Below are 26,781 nucleotides of genomic sequence, written 5' to 3'. Positions count from 1 at the left end.
TGGCTTTAGATTTTTGTCGTGAAATGGCAATGAGAAAGAACAGACTCTTGGAGTGGCCGTTGTGCGTGTTCGTGGTTTGCGCGTTCTCAGTTTACCCTGTGGCCGGGCAGGTCCGCTACTCCATCCCAGAGGAGATGACCTTGGGATCCTTCGTTGGAGATATAGCAAAAGATCTGGGACTGGAGCCGCAACGGCTTGTAGCCGGGAGAGCGCGGATTTTCAGCGCGGGCGACAGTGAGTACGTAGGGCTGGACCGAGAGAAAGGACAATTGTTAGTGAAAGAGAGAATGGACCGGGAACAGCTATGTGCGGAGATGCCCGCATGTAGCTTCAGTTTCGATGTGATATTAGAGAATCCAATGGAACTGTTTCGGGTTACAGTTGAAGTACTAGATATCAACGATAATAGCCCCGTCTTTCCGAAGAGAGACATTGAATTGGAAATCAGCGAGTTAGCCGTACCTGGTGCGCGTTTCTCTATCGAAAGCGCGGTAGACCAAGACGTGGGGGAAAATGCACTTCAGAAATACATATTAAACCCCACAGACCATTTTAACCTTAATATTCAAGGTCGCATAGATGACAGTAAACACATAGAGATGGTACTTCAAAAACCTCTGGACAGAGAAAAGACAAAGCATCACTATTTGACTTTAACTGCTGTCGATGGTGGAGACCCTCAGCGGTCTGGAACAGTTCAAATTCACATCGTCGTTCTCGATGTTAATGATAATGCCCCGGCATTTAGCCAAGCTACATATAAAGCATTTGTTCCAGAAAATGCAGCGAAAGGCACATTGATTACCACAGTAAGTGCGACAGATGCAGACGAGGGATCTAGCGTCATTATAGAGTATTATTTTGAGCATGCCACCAAAAGTATTCAAGAGCTATTCACAATCGACCCGATTTCAGGCGAGGTAAGAGTAGTAGGAGATATAGATTATGAAAAGAACAAACAATTCCAAATAAAGGTAAAAGCCAAAGATCATGGTGGCTTAACAGACTCATGTGGCATCGTTATTGATGTTATTGATATTAACGATAACATCCCGAAAATAACCGTCATGTCATTTTATAGTGCCCTACCCGAGGACTCAGTCCCTGGCACTATTATAGCCATGATTAACATCCAGGATCTCGATTCCGCGGAAAATGCAAAGATAACATGTTCCATTCATAACAACCTTCCTTTCAAGATGGAATCATCTTTATCAAATTACTACAATCTGGTGACAGAATCAGTATTGGACAGAGAGCAGACAGCAGAGTATAATATAACAATCACGGCAGTAGATGGAGGCAGTCCGCCGCTCTCAAGTAAAAAAACGCTCAGTTTAAAGATATCGGATGTGAACGACCATTCACCCCAATTCCAACAAGAAAGCTATGATGCCTATGTGTTTGAAAACAATGTCCCTTCCCGGTCTTTCTTTTCTGTGAGGGCTACAGATGCAGACCGGGGACCAAATGCTAGGGTATCATATTTCCTTGAGGATGGAAGTTTAAACGGGGCTCCACTCTCCGCATATTTGACAGTAAATTCCAACAGTGGGGTGCTTTACGCGGTGAAGCCCTTTGATTATGAGCAAATCAAATCTTTCAAAATCAATGTCAAAGCACAAGATGGAGGCTCACCCCCATTGAGTGGCAATGTGACTATAAACATATTCATAAAAGATGAGAACGACAATGTGCCTCAGGTTCTCTACCCAGTACAGACGAGTAGCTCTCTGGTGGCTGAAATGGTGCCTCGTTCAGCAGATGTGGGATATCTTGTCACTAAAGTGGTGGCTGTTGATGTGGACTCTGGACAGAATGCCTGGCTCTCATATAAACTGCAGAAAGCGACAGACAGGGCGCTGTTTGAAGTAGGCCTACAGAATGGAGAAATAAGAACCATACGCCAGGTCACTGATAAAGATGCTGTGAAACAAAAGCTCACTGTTATAGTGGAGGACAACGGGCAGCCCTCTCGATCAGCTACAGTCAATGTGAACGTGGTGGTGGCGGACAGCTTCCCTGAAGTGCTCTCAGAATTCACTGACTTCACAGTGGATAGGGAATATGACAACAACCTGACTTTTTATCTGGTGTTGGCCTTGGCTGTGGTCTCGGTTCTGTTCATATTCTCCATCATTGCCATTGTCACAGTAAAAATCTACAGATGGAGACAGAATCGATTATTCTATAAATCTGCAGCAAACCTCCCAGTTATCCCATTTTACCCTCCCGTTTACCCAGACGGAACCCTGGGAACCCTACAGCGTGTATACAACTATGAGGTGTGTGGAACCACTGACTCTAGGATGAGTAATGTGAAGTTTGCGAGGCCTTATAGCCAGAACACACTGGTGGATGTGAGTTGCATGGGGACAATGCAGAGAGAAAATAGAGAGCAGGAGGATGCTGATGTTGATGGAGAGGTGAGACCCCCCCTCCATTCTGTTCCCTATTCTGATTTTGCTGTGTGTACAGCATATCTGAATGATTGAGCCGGGTGATGTTTCTAAACTACATACATTCACCCTATTCTCTTGCCTTTGATCAAGTTAACATTTACAACTGAAAGATGTTAGTAGCATGGTCCAAACTGTGGTATGTTGTATTGGTGGCTGGACTACAGGCAAGCATACTTTGACCCTCTTCCAATCTGTGTAATTTCTGTCTATCTATATGAAGGGGTGAACATACGCACAATGCATCTTCGTAGGCATTTACCTTTATAATGTGTAAAGGGTTCTCCTACTATATATCAGTGAAGGGACTACATGGTGCTGACTAGAGTGTTATCTGTTTCTGTGTTCGTCTCAGCTGGCCTATCAGTAACTTAAGCGCATTCGGGCAGCAGGTAGCCTAGTGGTTAAGAGCGTTGTGCCAGTAACAGAAAGGTTGCTGGTTCGAATCCCCAAACCAACTAGGTGAAAAATCTGCCGCTGTGCCCTTGAGCAAGGCACTTAACCCTAATTGCTCCTGTAAGTTGTTCTGGATAAGAGTGTCTGTAAATAACTAAACATTTAAAATGTTAAATGTAGAGGTATTATGTGAGGCCAGGTGGCTCATCTTCAGGCAGCCTGTGATGTCATGATTCTGTTAATTTTTTTTCGTGAAATGCACTGCAACACCGTGACTATGATCCTCAGTTGATTACTCTTTTCCCTTCTCATTTACCCCGCAGGTGTGTAGTTAAAGGAGCATGTTATAAACTCACTGTATCAGTTTCCTTAGGTCTCTTCTGACTGACTGACTGACTGACTGACTGACTGACTGACTGACTGACTGACTGACTGACTGACTGACTGACTGACTGACTGACTGACTGATCGACTGATTTTTATAGAACACTTGTCCACAGTAAACCCTGTCCTTACAGAGACTGTGTTTGACAGTAGACCTCTGGCTTTACTCTTATAGCTTTGGATTTTCCTGAGCTTTATGTAATAACAGAGAGTTATAATGCAATCAAAGTGTGCTATGCTCATCTTTAAGTATGAACTTACACTGTACACAGCCCATCAACACTTAATTTGCACTGTAGCCTTTCCCTTTGGCGCAATCCTTCGAATTGAATGTGTTTCTCTGTGAGTGGTTCTCAGACAGCTTGCAGTCGTCCACCCCACCCTTTCCCTACAACACAGAAACAATAACATATTCATTTTCACGAGGAGAGGTGGGATGTGTTGCCATGACGACTGGCTGAGTCATGGTGAAGACTGCACCATTATTTAAGTAGTTGTGGGGGGGGGGGGGGGGGGGGGGGGGGTGCAGCTAAATGTCTGTGGGGTGTTTGGTGGAAAGGCACTGGGAAGCGACCCCTGCCATGGGCCATGTTTCAGTCTTCACCAGCCCTAAGCTGCTGGGGCAGCAGGGCAAGTTCAGCAGGAGGGGAAAATGTGTGTCTGAAACTCTCTATCTTTTTGTCTGCGGGTATATTACCCTCAGTGAAGATGGTGTTGTTCCTGGTGCAGGTGTTTGTGAAGATTGTGATATTTATTACAAAAACATACTCTCCTCTGTTCGCTAGTGGATTACAGAGATATCCACACCCTTGCATATTTAACTATGTTCTGTTAGCTATTGTAAGGGCCAAACACAGTAAAACAATACAAATAACATGCATAATTACTGACATATTATAAGATACAGTATATTTTGTGTTTGGTAATAGCAAACATGTTTCTTTGGTTATGGTAAACATGCTTGTGTTTCCCTGAATGGCATTCATGCAACGACCTCATGATTATAGGCCCCTGAATTTTCCCTGACAAAGGGACCTGACCAGGAAACCTCAGGGCCCTACTCATGAAGCATAAGGGGAACGTGAAGATAACACTAGTATAATACTATGGTCGTTCCACACATGGAACCCACACTACACATGCAGAGTGTGATATTTGATGCTAATATTCAGCATCATTCATTGCTCTACAACACAGTGGTCATACTAAGTGACTGTGGTGGATAATGTGTCAGATGGGTCTATGTCTGAACTCTTCTTCTGTTTTGGTAAGTATGTCTCTGTGTGCCGTGGGTACAGTCACTGTCCTGACCTAATGAATCTGATTTTATTCATTTCTCTTTTTCATGTTGTCGCTGCATGTGCTCCATCTGTGTTTCTCCAAACAAGGTAAGAGCAAACTTTAATCTACCTCTCTCTCTCTCTCTCTCTCTCTCTCTCTCTCTCTCTCTCTCTCTCTCTCTCTCTCTCTCTCTCTCTCTCTCTCTCTCTCTCTCTCTCTCTCTCTCTCTCTCTCTCTCTCTCTCTCTCTCTCTTTCTGTATCCCCCTCTATTTCTCTCTCTCTCTCGCTCTCTCTTTCTCTGTCTGTCTCTCTCTCTGTCTCTGTCTCTCTCTATCTCTCTCTCCCCCCCCCCCTCTCTCTCTCTCTCACACACACACACACACACACACACACACACACACACACACACACACACACACACACACACACACACACACACACACACACACACACACACACACACACACACACACATGCACGTGCTTAGACCAATATAACCTGCAAAAGGATCATGTTTAACACACAAGTATGAGTTGTAAAGGGAAAGATAAGCACTGTTCATCATACATTCCTACAGATTTTGAACATCTTATTATTGGTTGACATTGAATTATCTCATTACTGAGAAAGGAAGAGAGAACATTCCCATGAGCAGTGTATGAGAGAAATTAAAATATATGTAATGAATGTGTCGGTACCTGTATCAATCACATCTTCCTTTGGGTAAAGGACCATTCAATCATTCTTTTTATGTACCGTAGAAGGGGCTTTACATCTTGTTTATGTATTCAGCTATTGAGGCCCCAGTCATGAATGATAAAGTAGTATCTGGTCACGTGACAAATAGTGGCATGAACTGGAGACATATATACGCAGTTCCTTGAACATAGCGGTTTGGTGCCATTTCATTTAGTATTCTTCCTCAGGAAATGCTACCAAGCAGTTTTCCATTCCAGTGAGAGGAAACAGGCGCGCATTGTTTATGCAAATCTCGTGCTGCCTATTGTCTGCCGCATGCACCAGCGTGTGCTGTCCGCCTGTGTGGCGCTGTCCACCCGCGTGGTGCTGAAATGCTCCGCTCGGTCTGTGCAGCGCGTTTGGGTCTCCTTTCTGCCTCAGCGCACCTATTTTCATGGGTTGAATAATGTGGTGCTGCAGAAGTGGGTCCTATTCTGCCACTGATCATCGTGATGAAATACGACTATATTTATGTTTTGTCGGCCTGGCCCATATTACATGACACTGTGATATGGTTTATGAGCATGATTCATAATTAAAACGTTATTTTCATCTAACGCTGTAATTCGAGGTCCCGCAGTTTCCAGGGAGATTTAGATCATCTATGTCCACTGGTCGTAGCCTATTGTCGGTAAAAATCAGTGTGGACGAATTGATATTGTGGTGGTTAGACACATAGTTTAAAGACACAGATAGGACAAATCTATATAGCCTAAAGACACATATAGTGTCGCGATCGTCATAGTGAGGAGACCAAAGCGCAGCGTGATGTGAATATATCTTATTTAATGACAACTAAAGAACACTGAAACAAACTATTACAAACTATACAAAATAACAAACGAACATGACGCTAATGATAACGAGTGCAGACATGCAACATCAACATAGACAATCACCCACGAACCAAACTGGAAAATGGCAACCTAAATAGGATCCCCAATCAGAGACAACGATAAACAGCTGCCTCTGATTGGGAACTAATCCAGGCCACCATAGACCTACGTATGCCTAGACTACACACACAACCTAGACATACAAAAACCCTAGACCAGACAAAAACACACATACCACCCTTGTCACACCCTGACCTAACCAAAATAATAAAGAAAACAAAGATAACTAAGGTCAGGGCGTGACATATAGGACAAATCTATATAGCCTAAAGACACAGATTTAAACTATCTTTGCTAAATACTTCCTCAATCAGTTAGATAGGCAAATTAGCAAAATAATGAAATACACTGAGTGTACAAAACATTAGGAACACCTTCCTAATATTGAGTTGTACCCCCCCATTCCACAGGAATGCTGGACCATGCTGACTCCAATGCTTCCCACAGTTGTGTCAATTTGGCTGGATGTCTTTTGGGTGGTGGACCATTCTTGATGCATACGGGAAACTGTTGAGCGTGAATAACAGAGCAGAGCTGCACTTCTTGACACACTCAAACCGTTGCGCCTGGCACCTACTACCAGACCCCGTTCAAAAGCACTTCAATCTTTTTTTTGCTTATTCACCCTCTGAATGGCACATACACAATCCATGTCTTAACTGTCTCAAGGCTTAAAAACCCTTATTTAACCTGTCTCCTCCCCTTCATCTACACCAGGGGTGTCAAACTCATTCCACGGAGGGCCTAGTGTCTGCAGGTTTTTGGTTTTTCCTATCAATAAAGCCCTAGACAACCAGGTGTGGGGAGTTCCTAACTAATTAGTGATGTTAATTCATCAATCAAGTACAAGGGAGGAGCGAAAACCCGCAGACACTCGGCCCCCCGTGGAATGAGTTTGACACCTGTGATCTACACTGATTGAAGTGGATTTAACTTCTTATGGCTGAAGGGGCAGTATTGAGTAGCTTGGATGAAAGGTGCCCATATCAAACGGCCTGCTCCTCAGTCATAGTTCCTAATATTTGCATATTATTATTAGTATTGGATAGAAAACACTCTAAAGTTTCTAAAACTGTTTGAATTATGTCTGTGAGATTAACAGAACTCATATTGGCAGGCAAAATCCTGAGTTGAAATCAAAACAGGAAGTCAGAAATCTGAGCCTGTATGTATTCACCAGAGTCCCTTAACAGGTGACATCAATAAGGGATCATAGGTTTCACCTGGATTCAGCTGGTCAGTTTACGTCATGGAAAGTGTATGTTTTCTTAATATTTTGTACACTCAGTGTATGTACTACCGCTATGTAAATACACACTACTAAATTGTGTGTGTGTTCGTGTGCGTGCATGTGTGCGTGTATGTGTGCGTGAAACATCTATCCTCCTTTTCACTTTCCTCTCACGATCCTTTCATTCCCAGCCCGTTACTCCCCCTCCCGTTCAGATTGAGCAGGCTACTGGGATTAGACGTGTGTGAGGGGATGAGATGGCTTCCTGCTCCTTATGACGCGCTATGAGAACACCACTAGGCTGTGCTTCACTCTCATTGTCACACGACGGCAGAAAGAGTACAGTAAACGGAGGGCTTAAAAGGATACAGCTCTGCTATAATAATAATATTAATAATAATACTATTAATAATAATAAACAAAATATAGGCCTATATTTGCATTCATTATTTATTAATTCATTGAGAATGTATAGAATTACCACATCTGTTTAGTAAAGTAGCACCTTTATTACTTGTGAATCAAAGTAACATATTTTATTGTGAGTGAAAACATTGTGCTGCTCATCTGTTTCTGTGGTTTAAGCGTTCTTCTCCAGTGTAAACATAGTGTGCCTTTAAGATCAAGTGAATCAGTGATTGGTCTGTAGCAGAGTGTTCTTTCCACCAATACCGTGTCGAGCCATACAAAGGGATCTACTCCCTCCCCTCAGCCTCAGCATCTCATCCCTTAGCCTACAATGCTCCGATTTGGGAGCTACTCATGCACTGACTGGAAACAAAACACGTTCTGTTTGAAATTCGTGGAAATGTTTACGTTGAAGAATTTTTATTCCAATATTGTGTGATGGTATTTCCTGCGAACAGGAGACTGACTCAATGGAACAAAGGACAATGAGTATTCGTGGCCTTTTGAGGTGGCAAGTGTTCTGGATTTATCAATATGTTCTCCTGTGGAATACAATAGAGGCACAGATTCGATACACCATACCTGAGGAATTGAACGTGGGCTCTGTTGTTGGGAATATAGCTAAGGACTTTGGTTTGGGAATATCTGAGCTTTATGACCGTAAACTAAGGATAGCCTCTGATGCTGGTAAGCAGTATTTCAGTGTGGATTTGGAAAAGGGTGAACTGGTTGTCAATGAGAGGATAGACAGAGAGGAGTTATGTGGAGAGAGCGTCCCATGTCTGTTTCCATTGGAGGTTATAGTTGAACATCCCTTACAGCTGCATCGCATTGAAATCGACATACAGGATATAAATGATCATTCTCCGAGTTTCCTTACAAATGACAGGGTTTTGAAAATAGCTGAGTCTATCACTGCAGGTGCGAAGTTCACAATGGAAAGCGCACATGACCCTGACGTAGCCTCAAACTCCTTACGGTCCTATAGCGTCAGTGATAATGATAATTTCTTGTTAAATGTGAAGACCCAAGATGGCACAAAAATACCAGAGCTTGTGCTAAAGACTTCATTAGACAGAGAGAAGAAGGCAGTTCATAAGCTCGTGCTCACCGCTGTAGACGGAGGGAATCCTGCACAATCTGGCACCTCTGAAATCACGGTCATAGTGTTAGATATTAACGATAACGCACCCCAATTTAAAATACCATTTTATGAAGTATCTGTCGCTGAGAATAAACCAGTTGGCACCACGGTTCTAAACGTCAAAGCAACTGATTCTGACGAAGGACTAAATGGAGTGATCGAGTATTTCTTTGCAGACCAAACCCCCGATACAATAATGTCATTACTTGATGTTGATTCAAATACTGGAGATGTAACTATCAAAGGGCAGCTTGATTATGAACAAATACATTTGCATAAATTCGACATAATGGCAAAAGATAAAGGCAATCCACAAATGGAGGGACAATGCAGTATAAAGGTAAAGATTGCTGATGTTAATGATAATGCCCCTGAAATTATTATAACCTCACTCACCAGTCCAATACCGGAGAATTCATCCCCTGGAGTGGTTATTGCATTGATTAGCGCTAAAGACTTAGATGGTGGTGAGAATGGCAAAGTAAAGTTAAACATGACACCGGGCTCACCGTTCACCCTGAAGCCCTCCGTCTCCAACCATTACGCACTGGTGACCAACGGCCCATTAGACCGAGAGACGTTCCCGGAGTATGATGTTGTCATAACCGCAGTTGATTCAGGGTACCCACCTTTATCTACAAAAAAAACCGTGACTGTGGAAATCTTAGATGTAAATGATAACCCTCCAGTGTTTTCCCAGCCCTCGTATACTGTTTATGTTAAAGAAAATGGCACCCCGGGATCTATCCTGCGCTCTGTGTCCGCCTCTGATACAGACATGGGTGAAAATGCCAAGATTTCCTATTCTATATTAGACTCTAAAGTACAAGACGTGTCTGTCTCCTCCTATATTTACATAAACTCAGATAACGGCAGCATCTACAGCATGCACTCGTTTGACTATGAGAAACTGAAAGTGTTTCAGATTCAGGTGCAGGCAAAGGACCACGGCTCTCCGTCTCTGAGCAGCAACGTCACGGTTCATGTTTTTATCCTGGACCAGAACGACAATGCCCCGGCTGTTATTTACCCCTCCGCTGTCATGGCCTCTGTCTCCCATCAGAAGATGACCCGGTCCGCTAAAGCAGGCCACCTCGCCACTAAGATATCGGCAGTGGACGCAGACTCGGGCCATAACGCCTGGATTTCCTATTGGCTGGCAGAGGCCACAGACTCGTCTCTGTTCAGTGTTAGTCTTTACACAGGTGAGGTGAGGACAAAACGTGCTGTTTCAGAGCAGGATGACTCCTCTCAGAGGCTGCTTATAGAGATAAAGGACAATGGGGAGCAGGCCCAGTCCACCACAGTCACAGTCAATATACTGTTAGAGGACGGGCTACGCGAACCCATATCGGACTACCGCCAGAAAACTGCAGAACCCAGCAGGAGAAACAGTAAAATCACCTTTTATTTGATCATCTCTCTGGCCTCAGTGTCCGTCTTGTCTTTGTTAACTTTTCTCATCTTAGTGGTGAAGTGCGTTAGAAACAGTAGGAGCAGCTCGAGTTGCTGTATCAGACGAGCTGACTCTGACGGATACAAGAATCCCAACAGAAACCTGCAGATCCAGCTCAACACTGACGGCCCTATTAAGTATGTGGAGGTCTTGGGAGGGGACCTGTTGTCTCAGAGCCAGTCGTTCAGGTCGTGTCTCTCTCCAATGTCAGAGTTCAGTGATTTCACCCTCGTTAAACCCAGCAGCACTACTGACTTTAAGGAAATGATAAACGTGCTTGATGCATCTTTACCTGACAGTGCGTGGACTTTCGAGAGCCAACAGGTGAGCACAATTCCTGCTTATATTAGGGTTATATAATTGTCTAGTGTTCCAATTCTTTTTGTCATTTTTTTTGTGGTTTATCCCACCGTTCTAATATATTATTCATATGTCAATGACTACACTTGAGCAAATATTGTATGCTTTAGTTGAATAAGTTTTCATATGTTGATAATAACTTTCTTTGTTTTGTGGTTGTTTTTACAAACTTCTTAACTTTATGAGACCACATGTTGCATAGCCAGCCTGAACGCGCTGTCCAAGGTTCTGCAATCACGCTACAATTCTGACTCGCTGGGCGTGGTTATGCCTACTGTTTTTAATAGACAAATATCTAACTTGGGTTCAGGGTAGGCCTATTACATTACAACATTACATTTTAAGGTGAAAGCAAGTGCACTGATTTTTTTTTTAAATGCCCAAGAGTAGAATTGGTATATCCAGAAACCAAAAAGCTAAACAGATAAGTACGTTTTTGATTTGCAGGAGGGGGAATTGCATTGAATCAAATTGTTAATTTCCAATAAGGTCGGGGTACACAAGTATTTTTTTTTTTCTAAAGATGAATTGCTTTTCTATGGGTTTGATCGGAAAAAAAACGTAATTATTGCATTAACAGGACACGTCACAAAATATTGGGGACCCATTGTTACTTTAAGGGTGTGTTAGCAAATTCAATCTGGAGTGCCAGAGTGCGCTCTGGGCGTTCGTAAATTCAGAGCGTTGTCAGCTTGTCAGTTCATAAATTTAGAGCGTTTCCCTCTCGGAGCGTCCAGAGCACACACACTAGACGCTCTAACCGAGGAGTAGGGTTGATCCGAGCGTTCTGACCTCACAACGGCAGTCAAGCACCCAAGCTAACTGACTAACGTTGGCTAGCTTGCTAGGTGCTTATTATTTTATGCTGTTTTCATTTTTACCAAAAGCGTTTGTGACTGTAACTGTGCTGCTGGCAACAATTGAATTACGCTTTTTACCGACGTTTACTGACACCGGCCATATTCAATGGGTGTTGAGCGTTCGTAAATTCATCAGTTATTCTGCAATCTGGCACACTCAGACGAGAGTGCTCAGAAATTGGAGTAGATAGCCAGAGCGAATTTACGAACGCAGCCTAAATGTTTTGTTTAAGAAACAGTAGCTCTTACAGAAAATATATTGCTGCATTGTACTTCAATTTCAATGTCCAGAGTAATGTGGTTTTCATTATTTTTTAATTAGAGTGTTATGTAGCCTAAAACAGTTTTTATTTCTGATTGTGGAGCATAGTACATGGTTGTTGTCATTTACCTTAGCCTGGGCCTGTACTGCTGCTTTAATGCAGCACTGGTCCCAGTCATAATCTATTGGAGCGCTGAGCACCAATACCATGCAGCTTTGTACAAAGAGATCTACTCCCTCTCCCAGCTCACAGCACAGTAACTGTCACGTTCTGACCTTAGTTTTTTTGTTATGTCTTTGTTTTAGTATGGTCAGGGCGTGAGTTGGGTGGGTTGTCTATGTTCGTTTTGCTATGTTGTGTTTTGCGTTTGGCCTGGTATGGTTCTCAATCAGAGGCAGGTGTCGTTAGTTGTCTCTGACTGAGAATCATACTTAGGTAGCCTTTTTCCACCTGTGTTTCATGGGTGATTATTTTCTGTTCTGTGTTTGTATTTTCACCGTTCAGGACTGTTTCGTTTCGTTCCCGTGTCTTGTTGTTTTTGTTCGAGTATTCGTTTTCATTAAAAGAGATAATGAATACTTACCACGCTGCACCTTGGTCCTCCTCACTTTCTCCCAACGTCGAACGTTACAATTACAAACTCAAATATATTAAGTGCAAACAACTAACTGGATCTCACAAATTCCTTTCAATTTTAATTTGATCAGGTTCAGAACAGTTCTTTTTTTGTTTGACCTGCTTAAGTCCTTCAAGTCCCAGAATTAATGTTTTAAGTTTGATATACTTATTGTAATCAGTTACAAACTAATATTGTAAGTTTAATTTGCGGAATTTTATCAGTATCATAACTGATATTCTATGTTTTATCTACAAATGTTTTTGCTCAGTTACTTCTAGTACTCAGGTTAGTAAAATGTATTTAAATTGGGTTCCTACTACTCAAATATATACTCACAACTATACTTAAAAAGCTGATGCAAATAGTTACCTCAACATACTTGGGATAATTTACTCCAAATTATTATTTCTATACAAAAGAATATGCAAAAAGAAACAAGTGTTCAACTTCAAAAACTTTATTTTGAATAAAATAAATGTTATAATTTTATAATTTCTTCAAACTCAAATTGCCCCTTAAACCCTACTCCTTGGGCACTTTTGGAGAGCTCATTATTATGTAATCTGTAAGCATTCTGGCTATAACTACACCTTGCCTCCTGAGGCAAAGTTACATCCAGATAGCTTGCACCTGACTACAAATCATTTCAGATCTTCACAACTGCGTAAGGTTGAGGTGATAGTTTGGGATTAGCACTTTACACATAGCGCACTATGAACTTTAGCTCAAACACCTCATTCAAACTGTTTTAGATTCATCAAAACATGAGTTAAAAAAAAGAATTACACATATTGTTACAAAATACAGTGGCAATAAAAAGTATGTGAACACTTCGGAATTACCTGGACTTCTGCATAGTCATCACATTTGATCTGATCTTCATCTTAGTCACAACAATAGACAAACACAGTGTGCTTAAACTAGTGACACACTAATTATTATATTTTACTTGTCTATATTGAATAAATAATTTAAAAATTCACAGTGTAGGTTGGAAAAAGTATGTGAACCCCTAGGCTAATGACTTTTCCAAAAGCTAATTGGAGTCAGGTTTCAGCTAACCTGGAGTCAATCAATGAGACGATATTGGAGATGTTGGTTAGAGCTGCCCTGCCCTATAAAAAAACTGTTATAAAATTTGAGCAACCACAAGCTAGCTAATTAAATTGCCATGAATGTTTAATGTTTTTCTACCTGTCCCAAAATTAAAATAGTTGGTTCAGAGTTTGTTTTGATATTTCAACCTGCGTGTCCTGATCGCGTCTGGTGTGGGGAGACAAAATCAACATGCGCGCGGTCTGTCAGCATGTAGCAGCTCTGACTTGGTGCTGTCCAAGGTCCTGAAACGGAAGTCAATAGTTCTGCTGACGGGCTGAGATGTGATTGTTTTGTTGCTGTCTGGTTTGCTTCTGACCTCTGAGTGAAAATTTGTCCACTTCATCATTGTATACACCCCCCCCCCCCCCCCCCCCCCCCCTTTCCATTGCATCATTAAAACCTCAACTAGTAAAACACCTCGGTTGTTTTGTGTTTGGAAACAAACCATTGGAGAATTGTTTATCTTTATTTACAGTTTTAATATGAAGATAAACACCATTATTGAATCAATAGGATACGTCACAAAATATTGGGGACCAAATGTTATGCTTGAATGTTTTGTTTTTAAAGTAATAGACCTAACAGAACGATTTTGTTTCATTCTACTTCTATTTGTGCCTTCCATTTTTTTATTAGCGTCCTAGGAAAAACAGTTGATTTATTTTTTTTCTGATTGTGGAGCATAGTACATGGTTTTTGTCATTTACCTTAGCCTGGGCCTGTACTGCTGCTTTAATGCAGCACTGGTCCCAGTCATAATCTATTGGAGCTCTGAGCACCAATACCATACAGCTTTGTACAAAGAGATCTACTCCCTCCCCCAGCTCACAGCACAGTAACCCATGCAATGCACAGAGCTGGGAGAGACGGAGCTACGCTCACATCGTATCAGTGGATGGGAATATTTTAGCAATATTTTGTTCTTGAATGATACTGGAATGTTCATGATCTAATTGTTTAATATTGCGATGTATTGCAATCCAAGAACTTCGTTTGCATCAAATGTACATCTTCTTTGGAAATGGGGATTGTAAGGATACATATTCTGCCTAAAGGGGCGTTCTGGTTGTTTTTTCTGCTGTGGAATACAATAGAAGCGCAGATCCGCTACACTATTCCAGAGGAATTGAAAGAAGGATCTATAGTTGGTAATATAGCAAAGGATCTTGGTTTGGAAGCATTTGAGATGTTTGTGCGAAAATTAAGGATAGCCTCCGAGGCTGATAAGCAGTATTTCAGTGTGGATTTGGGAAAAGGCGAGTTGGTTGTCATTGAGAGGATAGACAGAGAGAGTCTGTGCGGACAAAGCACCAGTTGTCTGTTACCACTGCAGGTTGTTATTGAGGAGCCCCTCCAGCTTTACCGAGTTGAGGTGGAAGTCCAGGATATCAATGATAATGGCCCAGTCTTTCTTTCTACCGAACGTGTTCTTAATATTGCAGAATCTACAGCGACTGGGGCACGATTTCCACTTACAGGTGCAAAAGATCCTGATGTGGGCTCCAATTCCCTCAGCTCATATAAATTAAATCAAAATGACTTGTTTGTTTTAAATGTTAAGACAAGTAGAGATGGGACGAAAATACCAGAGTTAGTTTTACAAAAAGCACTAGATAGAGAGAAACAGGCTGTTCATCAGCTTGTGCTGACAGCTATAGATGGTGGTAGCCCTGCCCGTTCAGGGACTACGGAGGTCACTGTTCAAGTTGTAGATATCAATGACAATGCCCCAATCTTTGAGAAATCGCTTTATGAATCTTCTTTGCGAGAAAATTCACCGGAAAGTACAGTGGTGATAATCGTTAAAGCCGCTGATGCTGACGATGGTGCTAATGGAGTGGTACAATACTCTTTTGCTGAGCAGACGCCAGACTTCATACATGAAATGTTTTCTATTGACTCTGAGACTGGACAGATCACTGTGACTGGCAGTCTGGATTATGAAGAGAGTCACACTTATGAATTTAATATCCGCGCAACAGACAAAGCCGTGGCCTCTTTGGAAGGGCACTGCTCTGTTCAGATAGATATATTAGATGTGAACGATAACGCACCTGAAATAGTCCTTACCTCTTTACCTAACCCTGTGAAAGAAGATGCTCCTTTAGGAACAGTTGTTGCTTTGATAGGCGCGAAAGATCTAGATTCAGTGGATAATGGGAAGGTCCATGTGAGTTTATTAGGTACATATCCATTTAAACTGAAAACGTCGTTTGCTGACAATTATGCAATAGTTACAGACTCTAAACTCGACAGAGAGGAACTTTCTGAATATAAGCTGAAAATTGTCGCCTCTGATTCGGGCTCTCCTCCCCTCACTTCACAAAAGGAAGTTATTGTACGAGTTTTAGACGTGAATGACAACCCTCCAATTTTCTCTCAGCTGTCTTACACTGTTTATGTCAGAGAGAACAATGCTGCCGGATCAATAATGTGTTCAGTGTCCGCTACAGATCCAGATATTGGAGAAAATGCTAAGATCTCCTATTCTATATTAGACTCTAAAGTACAAGACGTGTCAGTCTCCTCCTATATTTACATAAACTCAGATAACGGCAGCATCTACAGCATGCACTCGTTTGACTATGAGAAACTGAAGGCGTTTCAGATTCAGGTGCAGGCAAAGGATCACGGCTCTCCGTCTCTGAGCAGCAACGTCACGGTTCATGTTTTTATTCTGGACCAGAACGACAATGCCCCGGCTGTTATTTACCCCTCCGCTGTAATGGGCTCTGTTTCCCATCAGAAGATTCCCCGGTCCGCTAAAGCAGGCCACCTCACCACTAAGATATCGGCAGTGGACGCAGACTCGGGCCACAACGCCTTGATTTCCTATAGGCTGACGGAGGCCACAGACTCGTCTCTGTTCAGTGTGAATCTTTACACGGGAGAGGTGAGGACAAAACGTGCTGTTTCAGAGCAGGATGACTCCTCTCAGAGGCTGCTTATAGAGATAAAGGACAATGGGGAGCCGGTCCAGTCCACCACAGTCACAGTCAATATAATGTTCGAGGACGGGCTGCAAGAACCCATCTCGGAATACCGCCAGAACACAGCAGAGCCCAGCAAGAGAAACAGTAAAATCATCGTTTATTTGATCATCTCTCTGGCCTCAGTGTCCGTCTTGTCTTTTTTGACTTTTCTCATCTTAGTGGTGAAGTGCGTTAGAAACAGTAGGAGCAGCTCGAGTTGCTGTATCAGACGGGCTGACTCTGACGGATACAAGAATCCCAACAGAAACCTGCAGATCCACCTCAACACTGACGGCCCTATTAAGTATGTGGAGGTCCTGGGAGGGGACATATTATCTCAGAGTCAGTCATTCAGGTCGTATCTCTCTCCAATATCGGAGTTCAGTGATTTCCCCCTCGTTAAGCCCAACAGTACCACTGATTTTAAGGACATGATTAACGTGATTGACGCATCTTTACCTGACAGTGCGTGGACTTTCGAGAGCCAACAGGTGAGGATATTGTTTGGAGTCGTCATATATGCTCCCATTGGTAGATTTCTACGCCCTATGCATAATACCGCTGTGTGGTTTCATAAATATGTTTCCTGCAATGTCCTACCATTTTTTGTATCCTTTGGAAATCGTTAACAATTTTATTAATTATTTGAATTGTCCATGTCTTGAATTAGTTTGTGCTATTCTGTCTGTCTTCACTGTTGCATTATGGTGTTGTCCACTACCGTGGCGCTGAACTGAAAGCAAATGCATCAATTCTTCCTCACGTTGATGGCCTGTTTTATTGGTAGATTTTTACAGCTGAGATGGTTCCTTGGTTTCATAAATAGGTATCCTGCCTTTTCTTTCCATTTTAATTGTACTTTTGTTTTTGACTAACGTTATTCACGTGTTCTCTGGCAATTATTTGAACTGTTCATGTCTTGAAATGGTTTTTGCTGCTAAGGAGAGTACACAGTTGTTCAGTTTGCCTTTGTTTTTCAGTTTGGCGCTGTCCACCATCTTCGTTCTGAAAACAAAAACGAACGCCTGTATTCTTCCTCACGTTGATTCTGAATCAACGGCCTAGATTATGCATGTTCTGTCAGTATATAGTGTTTATGATTTTGGATACATTTTCATGCATATAGGAGGTTTTGTGCTATTTTATAACTGTGTTTTTCAATAACACACAGTACATACAATTGTTGTACTGTAGTTTTCACATGAATGCCAATATGCTATTTTGACAGTATTATTCACCCATTGTTCAAAATGCATGAAGATAACTCTATAATGAAACATTGTAAGGTATCAAAATAGTCATACAGCGCCATTTACTCATAAAAACGAAGGGTTCCATGTGCGTCTCACAGTCCATTTGTGAAATTCTATTGTCATGAGTTACACTCTTCCAGTTTTATCACAGATTCCATTGAAGATTAAATGCTTTAAAACTTTAAAAAAACACTTCATGGTATTCATACCAAATAATTAGCCTATGATTTTTATGTCCACGAAAATGCAATCTAGTCAATATGTACTGCTTCCTATTACAATGTTTCCCAACTACAGTTTTTGAGTACCCCCATCAGCTCACATTTTTGTTGTAGCCCCAGACAATCTCACCTGATTCAACTCATTGAGGGGTTGATGATTAGTTGACAAGTTGAATAAGGTGTGCTTGTCTGGGGACATAACAAAAATGTGTGCTGTTCGGGGTACTCGGGGACTGGAGAAACACTTGCTTATAGCATTAACTCTCATCCTCTATCTTCTGTTGCACTGTTTCTTTCATTCAGAACTGCTTCTGGTGGTAATTATTGGAGCTCTGTAATCCAATCATAAACTGAACTGTACAAAGAGATCTAGTCCCACCCCAACCACACCGCCGCATCCCTTACCATGCACAGAGCTGGGAGAGACACATCTGGGCGCACATCGGTGTACATGTAGCCTATTGGATTTATGTCCGTTTTTACATTGTTAATTTAATAATTTACGGGGTATTTGCAAATTGCGTTGCGTTCTCTTGCGATGTGTGACGAATCAAGTCCTTTGTCTATTGCACACTATTTGTGGAGATGTGGACGCTAGTAAAGACTAAGGTTTTGCCATGGCTGGCGCTGTGGATGTTCTTTCTCTTGTGGAGTACAGAGGCGCAGACTCGATACACCATTCCTGAGGAATTGAAAGCGGGCTCTGTTGTTGGGAATATAGCTAAAGACTTGGGCTTGGAAATCTTAAAGATCTCTGATCGTAAATTGAGGATAGCCTCGGAGGGTGGTAAGCAGTATTTCAGTGTGGATTTGGGAAAGGGCGAACTCATTGTTAATGAGAGAATAGACAGAGAGAGCCTATGCGGACTAAAGGCTAGTTGTTTGTTACCCCTGGAGCTTATCATTGAGGATCCACTGCAATTTTATCGGATCGAGGTGGAAATACAGGATTTAAATGACAATTCTCCACGTTTCATGTCAGACGAGAACACTATAAAAGTATCCGAATCAACTCTCCCTGGCGTTCGGTTTCGTTTAGAAACGGCAGAGGACCTTGACGTTGGAGTCAATGCTTTACGCTCATATGCTCTGAATAAAAATTACTTATTTGCTTTGAAAGTTAAAAACAATAAAGACGGCACAAAAGTTCCTGAGCTAATTCTGGAAAAGGCTGTAGACCGGGAACAGCAACCCGTGTACAATCTAATTCTTACCGCGTTTGATGGAGGTACTCCAGCAAGATCTGGAACCACGCAAATTGCAGTGCTGGTGCTAGACATAAATGACAATGCGCCCATTTTTGAGCAAGACTTATACGAAATCCAAATGAGCGAAACTACAGCTCCCGGGACATTAGTATTGACGGTTAGAGCCAACGACTTGGATGAAGGCACAAACAGTAAAATAGAGTATTCATTCGAATCACATACAGCAGACTCTATTCAAACGCTATTTGTTATAAATCAAGACACTGGAGAAATTACTTTATCACAGTCATTAGATTACGAGATAAGTCCTTCGTTTAAATTTGATGTATGCGCTGCAGACAAAGGTACGCCATCTATGGAGAGCCACAGCAGTGTTCAAGTGACTGTAGTAGATGTTAATGATAACCAACCGGAGATCACCATCACCTCCATACCCAAACCCGTTAGAGAGGATGCCCCAGTAGGAACTATGGTAGCTCTGATTAGTGCCAAGGATTTAGACTCTGGTGACAATGGTAAGGTCTCCCTTCGTATGTCTTTTGATTACCCTTTCAAATTAAACCCCTCATTTTCTAACCATTACACACTAGTAACAGATTCAACATTAGACCGAGAAAAATGCCCTGAATACCATATTGAGCTTGAAGCATCGGATTCAGGGTCCCCACCTCTCACCTCAAATAAAATAATAACACTGAATATTTTAGACGTTAATGACAACCCTCCAATTTTCTCCCAAACATCTTACACTGTTTATGTCAGAGAGAACAATGCTGCTGGATCAATAATGTGTTCAGTGTCCGCTACAGATCCAGATATAAGAGAAAATGCTAAGATCTCCTATTCTATATTAGACTCTAAAGTACAAGACGTGTCAGTCTCCTCCTATATTTACATAAACTCAGATAACGGCAGCATCTACAGCATGCACTCGTTTGACTATGAGAAACTGAAGGCGTTTCAGATTCAGGTGCAGGCAAAGGATCACGGCTCTCCGTCTCTGAGCAGCAATGCCACGGTTCATGTTTTTATTCTGGACCAGAACGACAATGCCCCGGCTGTTATTTACCCCTCCGCTGTAATGGGCTCTGTTTCCCATCAGAAGATTCCCCGGTCCGCTAAAGCAGGCCACCTCACCACTAAGATATCGGCAGTGGACGCAGACTCGGGCCACAACGCCTTGATTTCCTATAGGCTGACGGAGGCCACAGACTTGTCTCTGTTCAGTGTGAATCTTTACACGGGAGAGGTGAGGACAAAACGCGCTCTTTCAGAGCATGATGACTCCTCTCAGAGGCTGCTTATAGAGATAAAGGACAATGGGGAGCCGGTCCAGTCCACCACAGTCACAGTCAATATACTGTTTGAGGACAGGATACATGAACCCATCTCGGAATACCGCCAGAAAACAGCAGAGCCATGCAGGAGAAACAGTAAAATCACCTTTTATTTGATCATCTCTCTGGCCTCAGTGTCCGTCTTGTCTTTGTTAACTTTTCTCATCTTAGTGGTGAAGTGCGTTAGAAACAGTAGGAGCAGCTCGAGTTGCTGTATCAGACGAGCTGACTCTGACGGATACAAGAATCCCAACAGAAACCTGCAGATCCAGCTCAACACTGATGGCCCTATTAAGTATGTGGAGGTCCTGGGAGGGGACCTGTTGTCTCAGAGCCAGTCGTTCAGGTCGTGTCTCTCTCCAATGTCAGAGTTCAGTGATTTCACCCTCGTTAAACCCAGCAGCACTACTGACTTTAAGGAAATGATAAACGTGCTTGATGCATCTTTACCTGACAGTGCGTGGACATTCGAGAGTCAACAGGTGAGAATAAAAAAGTAATTCGAATAATATATTTCTTCTCTTGATTCGATCTAATTTTAATAATAACGTTGTGTATTGTGTTTAGAGGTTTATTGTACTGTCTCTTATCAGAAATGCGCCTGCCGCATTCTTGTGTGTAGCGCTGTCCACCGCTTTGGGCTGGAAATGGGAAATCCACCATTATTCTAACAATGGCGTTTTAAATTGGCGACCTCGCATAACATTGCCAACGTTTTAAATATATTCTGGATTTCATCGAAATAGATTTAATTTCCAGCTTTCAAAACGACTCGTATATGTATTATATTTGTTTCGTTCCACACCATGAATTTGGTGCTCACATTTGTTGAAACAGATTGTTTACCACCTTGACTGGCTTTGAGGTCAGGATGTGTCTTTGTCTTCAAAAGTAGCTTTGTGTCATATCCATTATGACGTTCTAGACTGCCTCTGAAGTTGTGTTTGTTACATTGTGATATTTTGCCGCTCTGGCATTGTGTGATATTCATTATTTTAAATACTTTAAATACCCCCGAAGTCATGCGCGTCACTGTTACATTATGACGCTATGACGTGGAAAGCAGAATGACAATAACAGTACTAGCTAATGCAATAGATCTAACCATGAATCATTTAACATGTGGCTGTTAAATCTACTCATGACAATTAGGAGGGCTATTGATAACAGCTCCTCTCACTCTTGCTTCATGGTCTGCACTGTTTTTTAGGGAGCAGTGCTGCTGATCACAACCATAATCCATTGGAGCGCTGTGCACCAATCATGTGCTGAACTGTGCAAATAGATCTAGTCCCTCCCCGAGCCACAGAACCATAAACCTAACAATGCACAGATGAGCTGGGGGAGAGGGAGCTGCAATATCAGTAGGACGGTGATGACAAACCATTTTGAGATGTTAACCAAAATGATACCTGGATAATTTCTAATCCAACTTTTTCTGGCAATGTATAGCAAACCACCTTGTTTACCCAGTCTACATTTTGTGAAAAAATGGGGATTCCTATCGGAATTATGTTGATTCCTTTGCGGACGCTTTGGATGTTATTTCTCTTGTGGAATACAATAGAGGCGCAGACACGATATACCATTCCTGAGGAACTAAATGTGGGATCCGTTGTTGGGAACATAGCGATGGATCTGGGTTTGGGAATCTCTGAGATATCTGAACGAAAACTGAGGATAGCCTCGGAGGGTGGTAAGCAGTATTTCAGCGTGGATTTGGGAAAAGGCGAGCTCGTTGTCAGTGAGAGAATAGACAGAGAGAATCTGTGCGGACAAAGCGTCAGCTGTATGTTGCCTTTAGAGGCTATAGTACAAAACCCACTACAGCTCCATCGTGTTGAAATTGAGTTACAGGATATAAATGACAATTTTCCAGTTTTTCAAAACAATCAAAATATTCTAAATATTGCCGAGTCTACATTGACAGGTGTAAAATTTCGTTTAGAATCGGCACAAGACCCCGACGTGGGCTCAAATTCCATATGTTCCTACACGCTAAGTAAAAACGACCATTTTGTTTTAAAAGTAAAAATTAGCAAGGATGGAACCAAAGTCCCCGAGTTGGCTTTGGAAAAAATGTTGGACAGAGAACACATACCAGCACACAGTCTAATTCTGACAGCAATAGATTGTGGAACTCCAGCCCGGTCAGGCACAACAAAAATCACTGTTCGGGTGTTGGACCAAAACGATAATGCACCTGTTTTTGAAAAATCTTTATATGGCTTGAAATTGCTGGAAAACACCCTTATCGGTACTGTAGTTTTGACTGTCAAAGCTGTAGATCTTGACGAAGGTGGCAATGGCGAAATAACGTATTCATTTGAACCACATAATCCTGAATCACTTCAGAATCTGTTTTCTATTGACTCACAAACGGGAGAGCTCGCCATTAAGGGTGAATTAGATTTTGAAACCGGACGCTATTTGAAATTTGATGTTCTTGCTACAGACAATGGCCCGCTAACTATGCAGGGACTGTGCACTGTTGAGGTAGATGTCGTGGATGTGAACGACAATGTTCCTGATGTTATTTTGAAATCTGAACCTACCCCGGTTAGGGAGGACGCACCTATTGGAACTGTTGTGGCTCTGCTAAGCGCCAAGGACATAAACTTTGGACATAATGGGAAAGTCACTCTAAGTTTACCACCAGGCGTACCTTTTAAATTAAAACAATCAGTGTCCAATAATTATGCTTTAGTTACCGAATCCATTTTGGATCGAGAATCATATCCGGATTACACCATTGAGATAATGGCAGCTGATGCTGGATCACCTCCTCTCTCATCCAAAAAGATGATTAATGTCCGTGTTCTTGACGTCAATGACAATTCTCCAATGTTTTCCCAAACATCTTACACTGTTTATGTCAGAGAGAACAATGCTGCTGGATCAATAATGTGTTCAGTGTCCGCTACAGATCCAGATATAAGAGAAAATGCCAAGATCTCCTATTCTATATCAGACTCTAAAGTACAAGACGTGTCAGTCTCCTCCTATATTTACATAAACTCAGATAACGGCAGCATCTACAGCATGCACTCGTTTGACTATGAGAGACTGAAGGTGTTTCAGATTCAGGTGCAGGCAAAGGATCACGGCTCTCCGTCTCTGAGCAGCAACGTCACGGTTCATGTTTTTATTCTGGACCAGAACGACAATGCCCCGGCTGTTATTTACCCCTCCGCTGTAATGGGCTCCCATCAGACGATGCCCCGGTCCGCTAAAGCAGGCCACCTCGCCACTAAGATATCGGCAGTGGACGCAGACTCGGGCCACAACGCCTGGATTTCCTATAGGCTGACGGAGGCCACCGACTTGTCTTTGTTCAGTGTGAATCTTTACACAGGTGAGGTGAGATGTAAACGTGCTGTTTCAGAGCAGGATGACTCCTCTCAGAGGCTGCTTATAGAGATAAAGGACAATGGGGAGCCGGTCCAGTCCACCACAGTCACAGTCAATATAATGTTAGAGGACGGGCTACACGAACCCATCTCGGAATACCGCCAGAAAAAAGCAGAGCCCAGCAGGAGAAACAGTAAAATCATCGTTTATTTGATCATCTCTCTGGCCTCAGTGTCCGTCTTGTCTATGTTAACTTTTCTCATCTTAGTGGTGAAGTGCGTTAGAAACAGTAGGAGCAGCTCGAGTTGCTGTATCAGACGGGCTGACTGACGGATACAAGAATCCCAACAGAAACCTGCAGATCCAGCTCAACACTGACGGCCCTATTAAGTATGTGGAGGTCCTGGGAGGGGACCTGTTGTCTCAGAGCCAGTCGTTCAGGTCGTTTCTCTCTCCAATGTCAGAGTTCAGTGATTTCACCCTCGTTAAGCCCAGCAGTACGACTGACTTTAAGGAAATGATAAACGTGCTTGACGCATCTTTACCTGACAGTGCGTGGACGTTCGAGAGCCAACAGGTGAGCCCATAGTAAAAGCATTTACTTCATTGACGTAATATCTGTGAAAAATAATGTGAGTATAGGAATGGAATGACTTAAATGTTATTTTTGCTCATCTTAAATGTGAAGCACAATTTTAAGTTAAAATGATTTTATCCAAGCTTTTTTCACTTCGTACTTTGTCTCTTCCCTTCTTTAACCGCATATTATGTTTTCAACTAGGCCTACATGCTATTTCCTTAATCGAAACTAACATTTTTTATTTAGCATATTTCTTCACTTGAACGTTATCAAAACAGACAGGCCATGTAAAACTCGGAGTTTAAAAAACTTCACAAGTTTCCAGGTTCACGGAAATTAAGTATTTTTATGATTTTTATGAACGCAAGTGAGAAGTGTTATACTCAAATGAAATGATACTCAAATGTAAAATGATATCTGTGATATAAATTATATCTGTGACATAAATGAGCAGTAAGAAATGAGCATGTATATGCTTTCAGGAATGGGGTTATTTGTTTACCTCATTGCCAGCAGAGAGCGGTTTTTACATTTCATCACCATGGACAGCGACAATCGCTCTCTACAGGCCAGGAAACCCTTCGGTTGCTGTATTGTTTCTGCTGTTTATACCACACGTCTGCTAGACATAGGTCCACTTTCAATTAGCTTTAAATTATTTACTTTCACCTTCAGATAAAGGGCTATTGCGATGATTATCCTCATTGTCATTATTTCAAAATCATAGCTGTCAAGGGAAAGCAGTCATTTTGCATTCCCTCATGAATACCATCTCCATTTCTTCATGAATGCTCTGGTGTGTTAACACGTTTGAAACGATGACTCCTATGGCAGAAAGATGGCTATGACTTTAACAGCCACTCGGTTTTTAATTGGTTTAAACGTTGCTGTGCTCTGCCCCAATAGCATGCTTAACTGTACAAAAAGATCTACTCCCTCCCCCATCGTCAGCAGCGCAGTCCTTACAATGCATAGAGCTGGGAGAGACGGAGCTGTGCTCACCCATTCATTCACAGTGGAATTAGATACCTGGCTAAAAAGGAGATGTGATCAATAACAATTTCCATGGAATATTTTATTCTAAACATGTTTTTCACGCGTTATTTTTTTCGGGGTACAGCAATATGAGCAAATTCAAATTGAAAGAGAGTTCGCGCCTGAGCGATTGGAGAGGACAAGTGCTATGGCTATTCAGTTTCTTTTTGTCTTGGAATACAACAGGAGCACAGATTCGTTACACTGTTCCAGAGGAATTTAGCTTGGGATCCGTGGTTGGAAATATAGCTAAAGATCTAAATTTGGATGTAACTGAGATTTCTGATCGTAAGTTGAGGATAGCCTCCGTGGCTGGTAAGCAGTATTTCAGTGTGAATTTGGTTAAGGGCGACCTGGTTGTGAGCGATAGAATTGACAGAGAAAGTCTGTGCGGACAAAGCGTCAGTTGTCTCTTGCCATTAGAAGTCATCGTTGAGAATCCTCTAAAGCTCCACAGAGTGGAAGTTGAAATTAAGGATATAAACGACAATGCTCCACAATTTCAATCAACAGAGCGGACATTGAAAATCGCAGAATCTACCGCCCCTGGTATGCGCTTGTCTTTGGAGAGCGCGCAGGATCCTGACGTTGGCGATAATTCTTTAAAATCTTACACTCTCAGCAAAAACCAACATTTCAGCTTGAAAGTAAAGGATATTGGTGATGGAAGAAAAGTGCCTGAACTAGTATTGGAGAACGCACTGGACCGAGAAAATAAGGCAGCATACCAACTGTTGTTGACAGCCTTGGATGGTGGCTCTCCAGCCAGATCTGGGACCTCGCAGATAACCGTTGTTGTCCTTGATATAAATGATAACAACCCCATATTCGAAAAATCGTCATATGAAGTGTCTCTAAAGGAAAATAGTCAACAAGGCACATATTTCTTAACGGTTGAGGCAAAGGATTTGGACGATGGCCCAAATGGTGAGATTGAATATTCTTTCGGTGATCATACTGCACAGTCCATAAAGACTTTATTTGACATCAATCCAAAAACGGGGGAGATGTATTTAAATGGTATGCTGGATTACGAAAACACTCCCTCACACAGAATCGAGATTATTGCTAAAGATAAAGGCATGCCTGAAATGGAGGGACAGTGCAGCGTCCAGATTGATATCATAGACGTCAATGACAACCCTCCCCAAATTACCCTCACTTCTACACCAAGCCCAGTGCGTGAGGACGCACCCAAGGGGACTGTAGTGGCTTTGATTAGTGCATGGG

The 26,781-nt window shown here is 42.2% G+C and overlaps 4 protein-coding genes and 1 pseudogene across 4 annotated transcripts; all 5 read left to right on the top strand.

The window, feature by feature from the left end:
• The first annotated feature begins 23 nt into the window (after nucleotides 1-23).
• Nucleotides 24-2,829, top strand: LOC120043278 (protocadherin gamma-A1-like). The gene is made up of 2 exons (XM_038987904.1): nucleotides 24-2,426; nucleotides 2,815-2,829. Exons 1-2 carry the CDS (start codon nucleotides 24-26, stop codon nucleotides 2,827-2,829), a joined length of 2,418 nt encoding a protein of 805 aa, XP_038843832.1.
• Nucleotides 2,830-8,279: 5,450 nt separating this feature from the next.
• Nucleotides 8,280-10,754, top strand: LOC120043266 (protocadherin gamma-C5-like). The gene has a single exon (XM_038987898.1). The coding sequence runs from the start codon at nucleotides 8,280-8,282 to the stop codon at nucleotides 10,752-10,754; it is 2,475 nt and encodes an 824-aa protein (XP_038843826.1).
• A 3,861-nt stretch (nucleotides 10,755-14,615) lies between these two features.
• On the top strand, nucleotides 14,616-18,361 carry LOC120043250 (protocadherin gamma-C5-like). Its single transcript, XM_038987897.1, has 2 exons — nucleotides 14,616-17,057; nucleotides 18,344-18,361. The coding sequence occupies exons 1-2, from the start codon at nucleotides 14,616-14,618 to the stop codon at nucleotides 18,359-18,361; spliced, it is 2,460 nt and encodes an 819-aa protein (XP_038843825.1).
• A 264-nt stretch (nucleotides 18,362-18,625) lies between these two features.
• On the top strand, nucleotides 18,626-21,085 carry LOC120043234 (protocadherin gamma-C5-like). Its single transcript, XM_038987895.1, has one exon. The coding sequence runs from the start codon at nucleotides 18,626-18,628 to the stop codon at nucleotides 21,083-21,085; it is 2,460 nt and encodes an 819-aa protein (XP_038843823.1).
• Nucleotides 21,086-22,097: 1,012 nt separating this feature from the next.
• LOC120043228 lies at nucleotides 22,098-24,525 on the top strand (annotated as a pseudogene).
• The last annotated feature ends 2,256 nt before the right edge of the window (nucleotides 24,526-26,781 follow it).

The sequence above is a fragment of the Salvelinus namaycush genome, chromosome 3 (genome assembly GCF_016432855.1).
Source record: "Salvelinus namaycush isolate Seneca chromosome 3, SaNama_1.0, whole genome shotgun sequence".
In the NCBI taxonomy this organism is placed as follows: domain Eukaryota; kingdom Metazoa; phylum Chordata; class Actinopteri; order Salmoniformes; family Salmonidae; genus Salvelinus; species Salvelinus namaycush.
This window is presented reverse-complemented; position numbering and strand designations above follow the sequence as displayed.

What these genes read in the sequence shown, in the direction of transcription:
- LOC120043266 (XM_038987898.1), top strand. Translation starts at nt 8,280, where the DNA reads ATGAGTATTCGTGGCCTTTTGAGGTGGCAAGTGTTCTGGATTTATCAA.
- LOC120043250 (XM_038987897.1), top strand. Translation starts at nt 14,616, where the DNA reads ATGGGGATTGTAAGGATACATATTCTGCCTAAAGGGGCGTTCTGGTTG.
- LOC120043234 (XM_038987895.1), top strand. Translation starts at nt 18,626, where the DNA reads ATGTGGACGCTAGTAAAGACTAAGGTTTTGCCATGGCTGGCGCTGTGG.
- LOC120043278 (XM_038987904.1), top strand. Translation starts at nt 24, where the DNA reads ATGGCAATGAGAAAGAACAGACTCTTGGAGTGGCCGTTGTGCGTGTTC.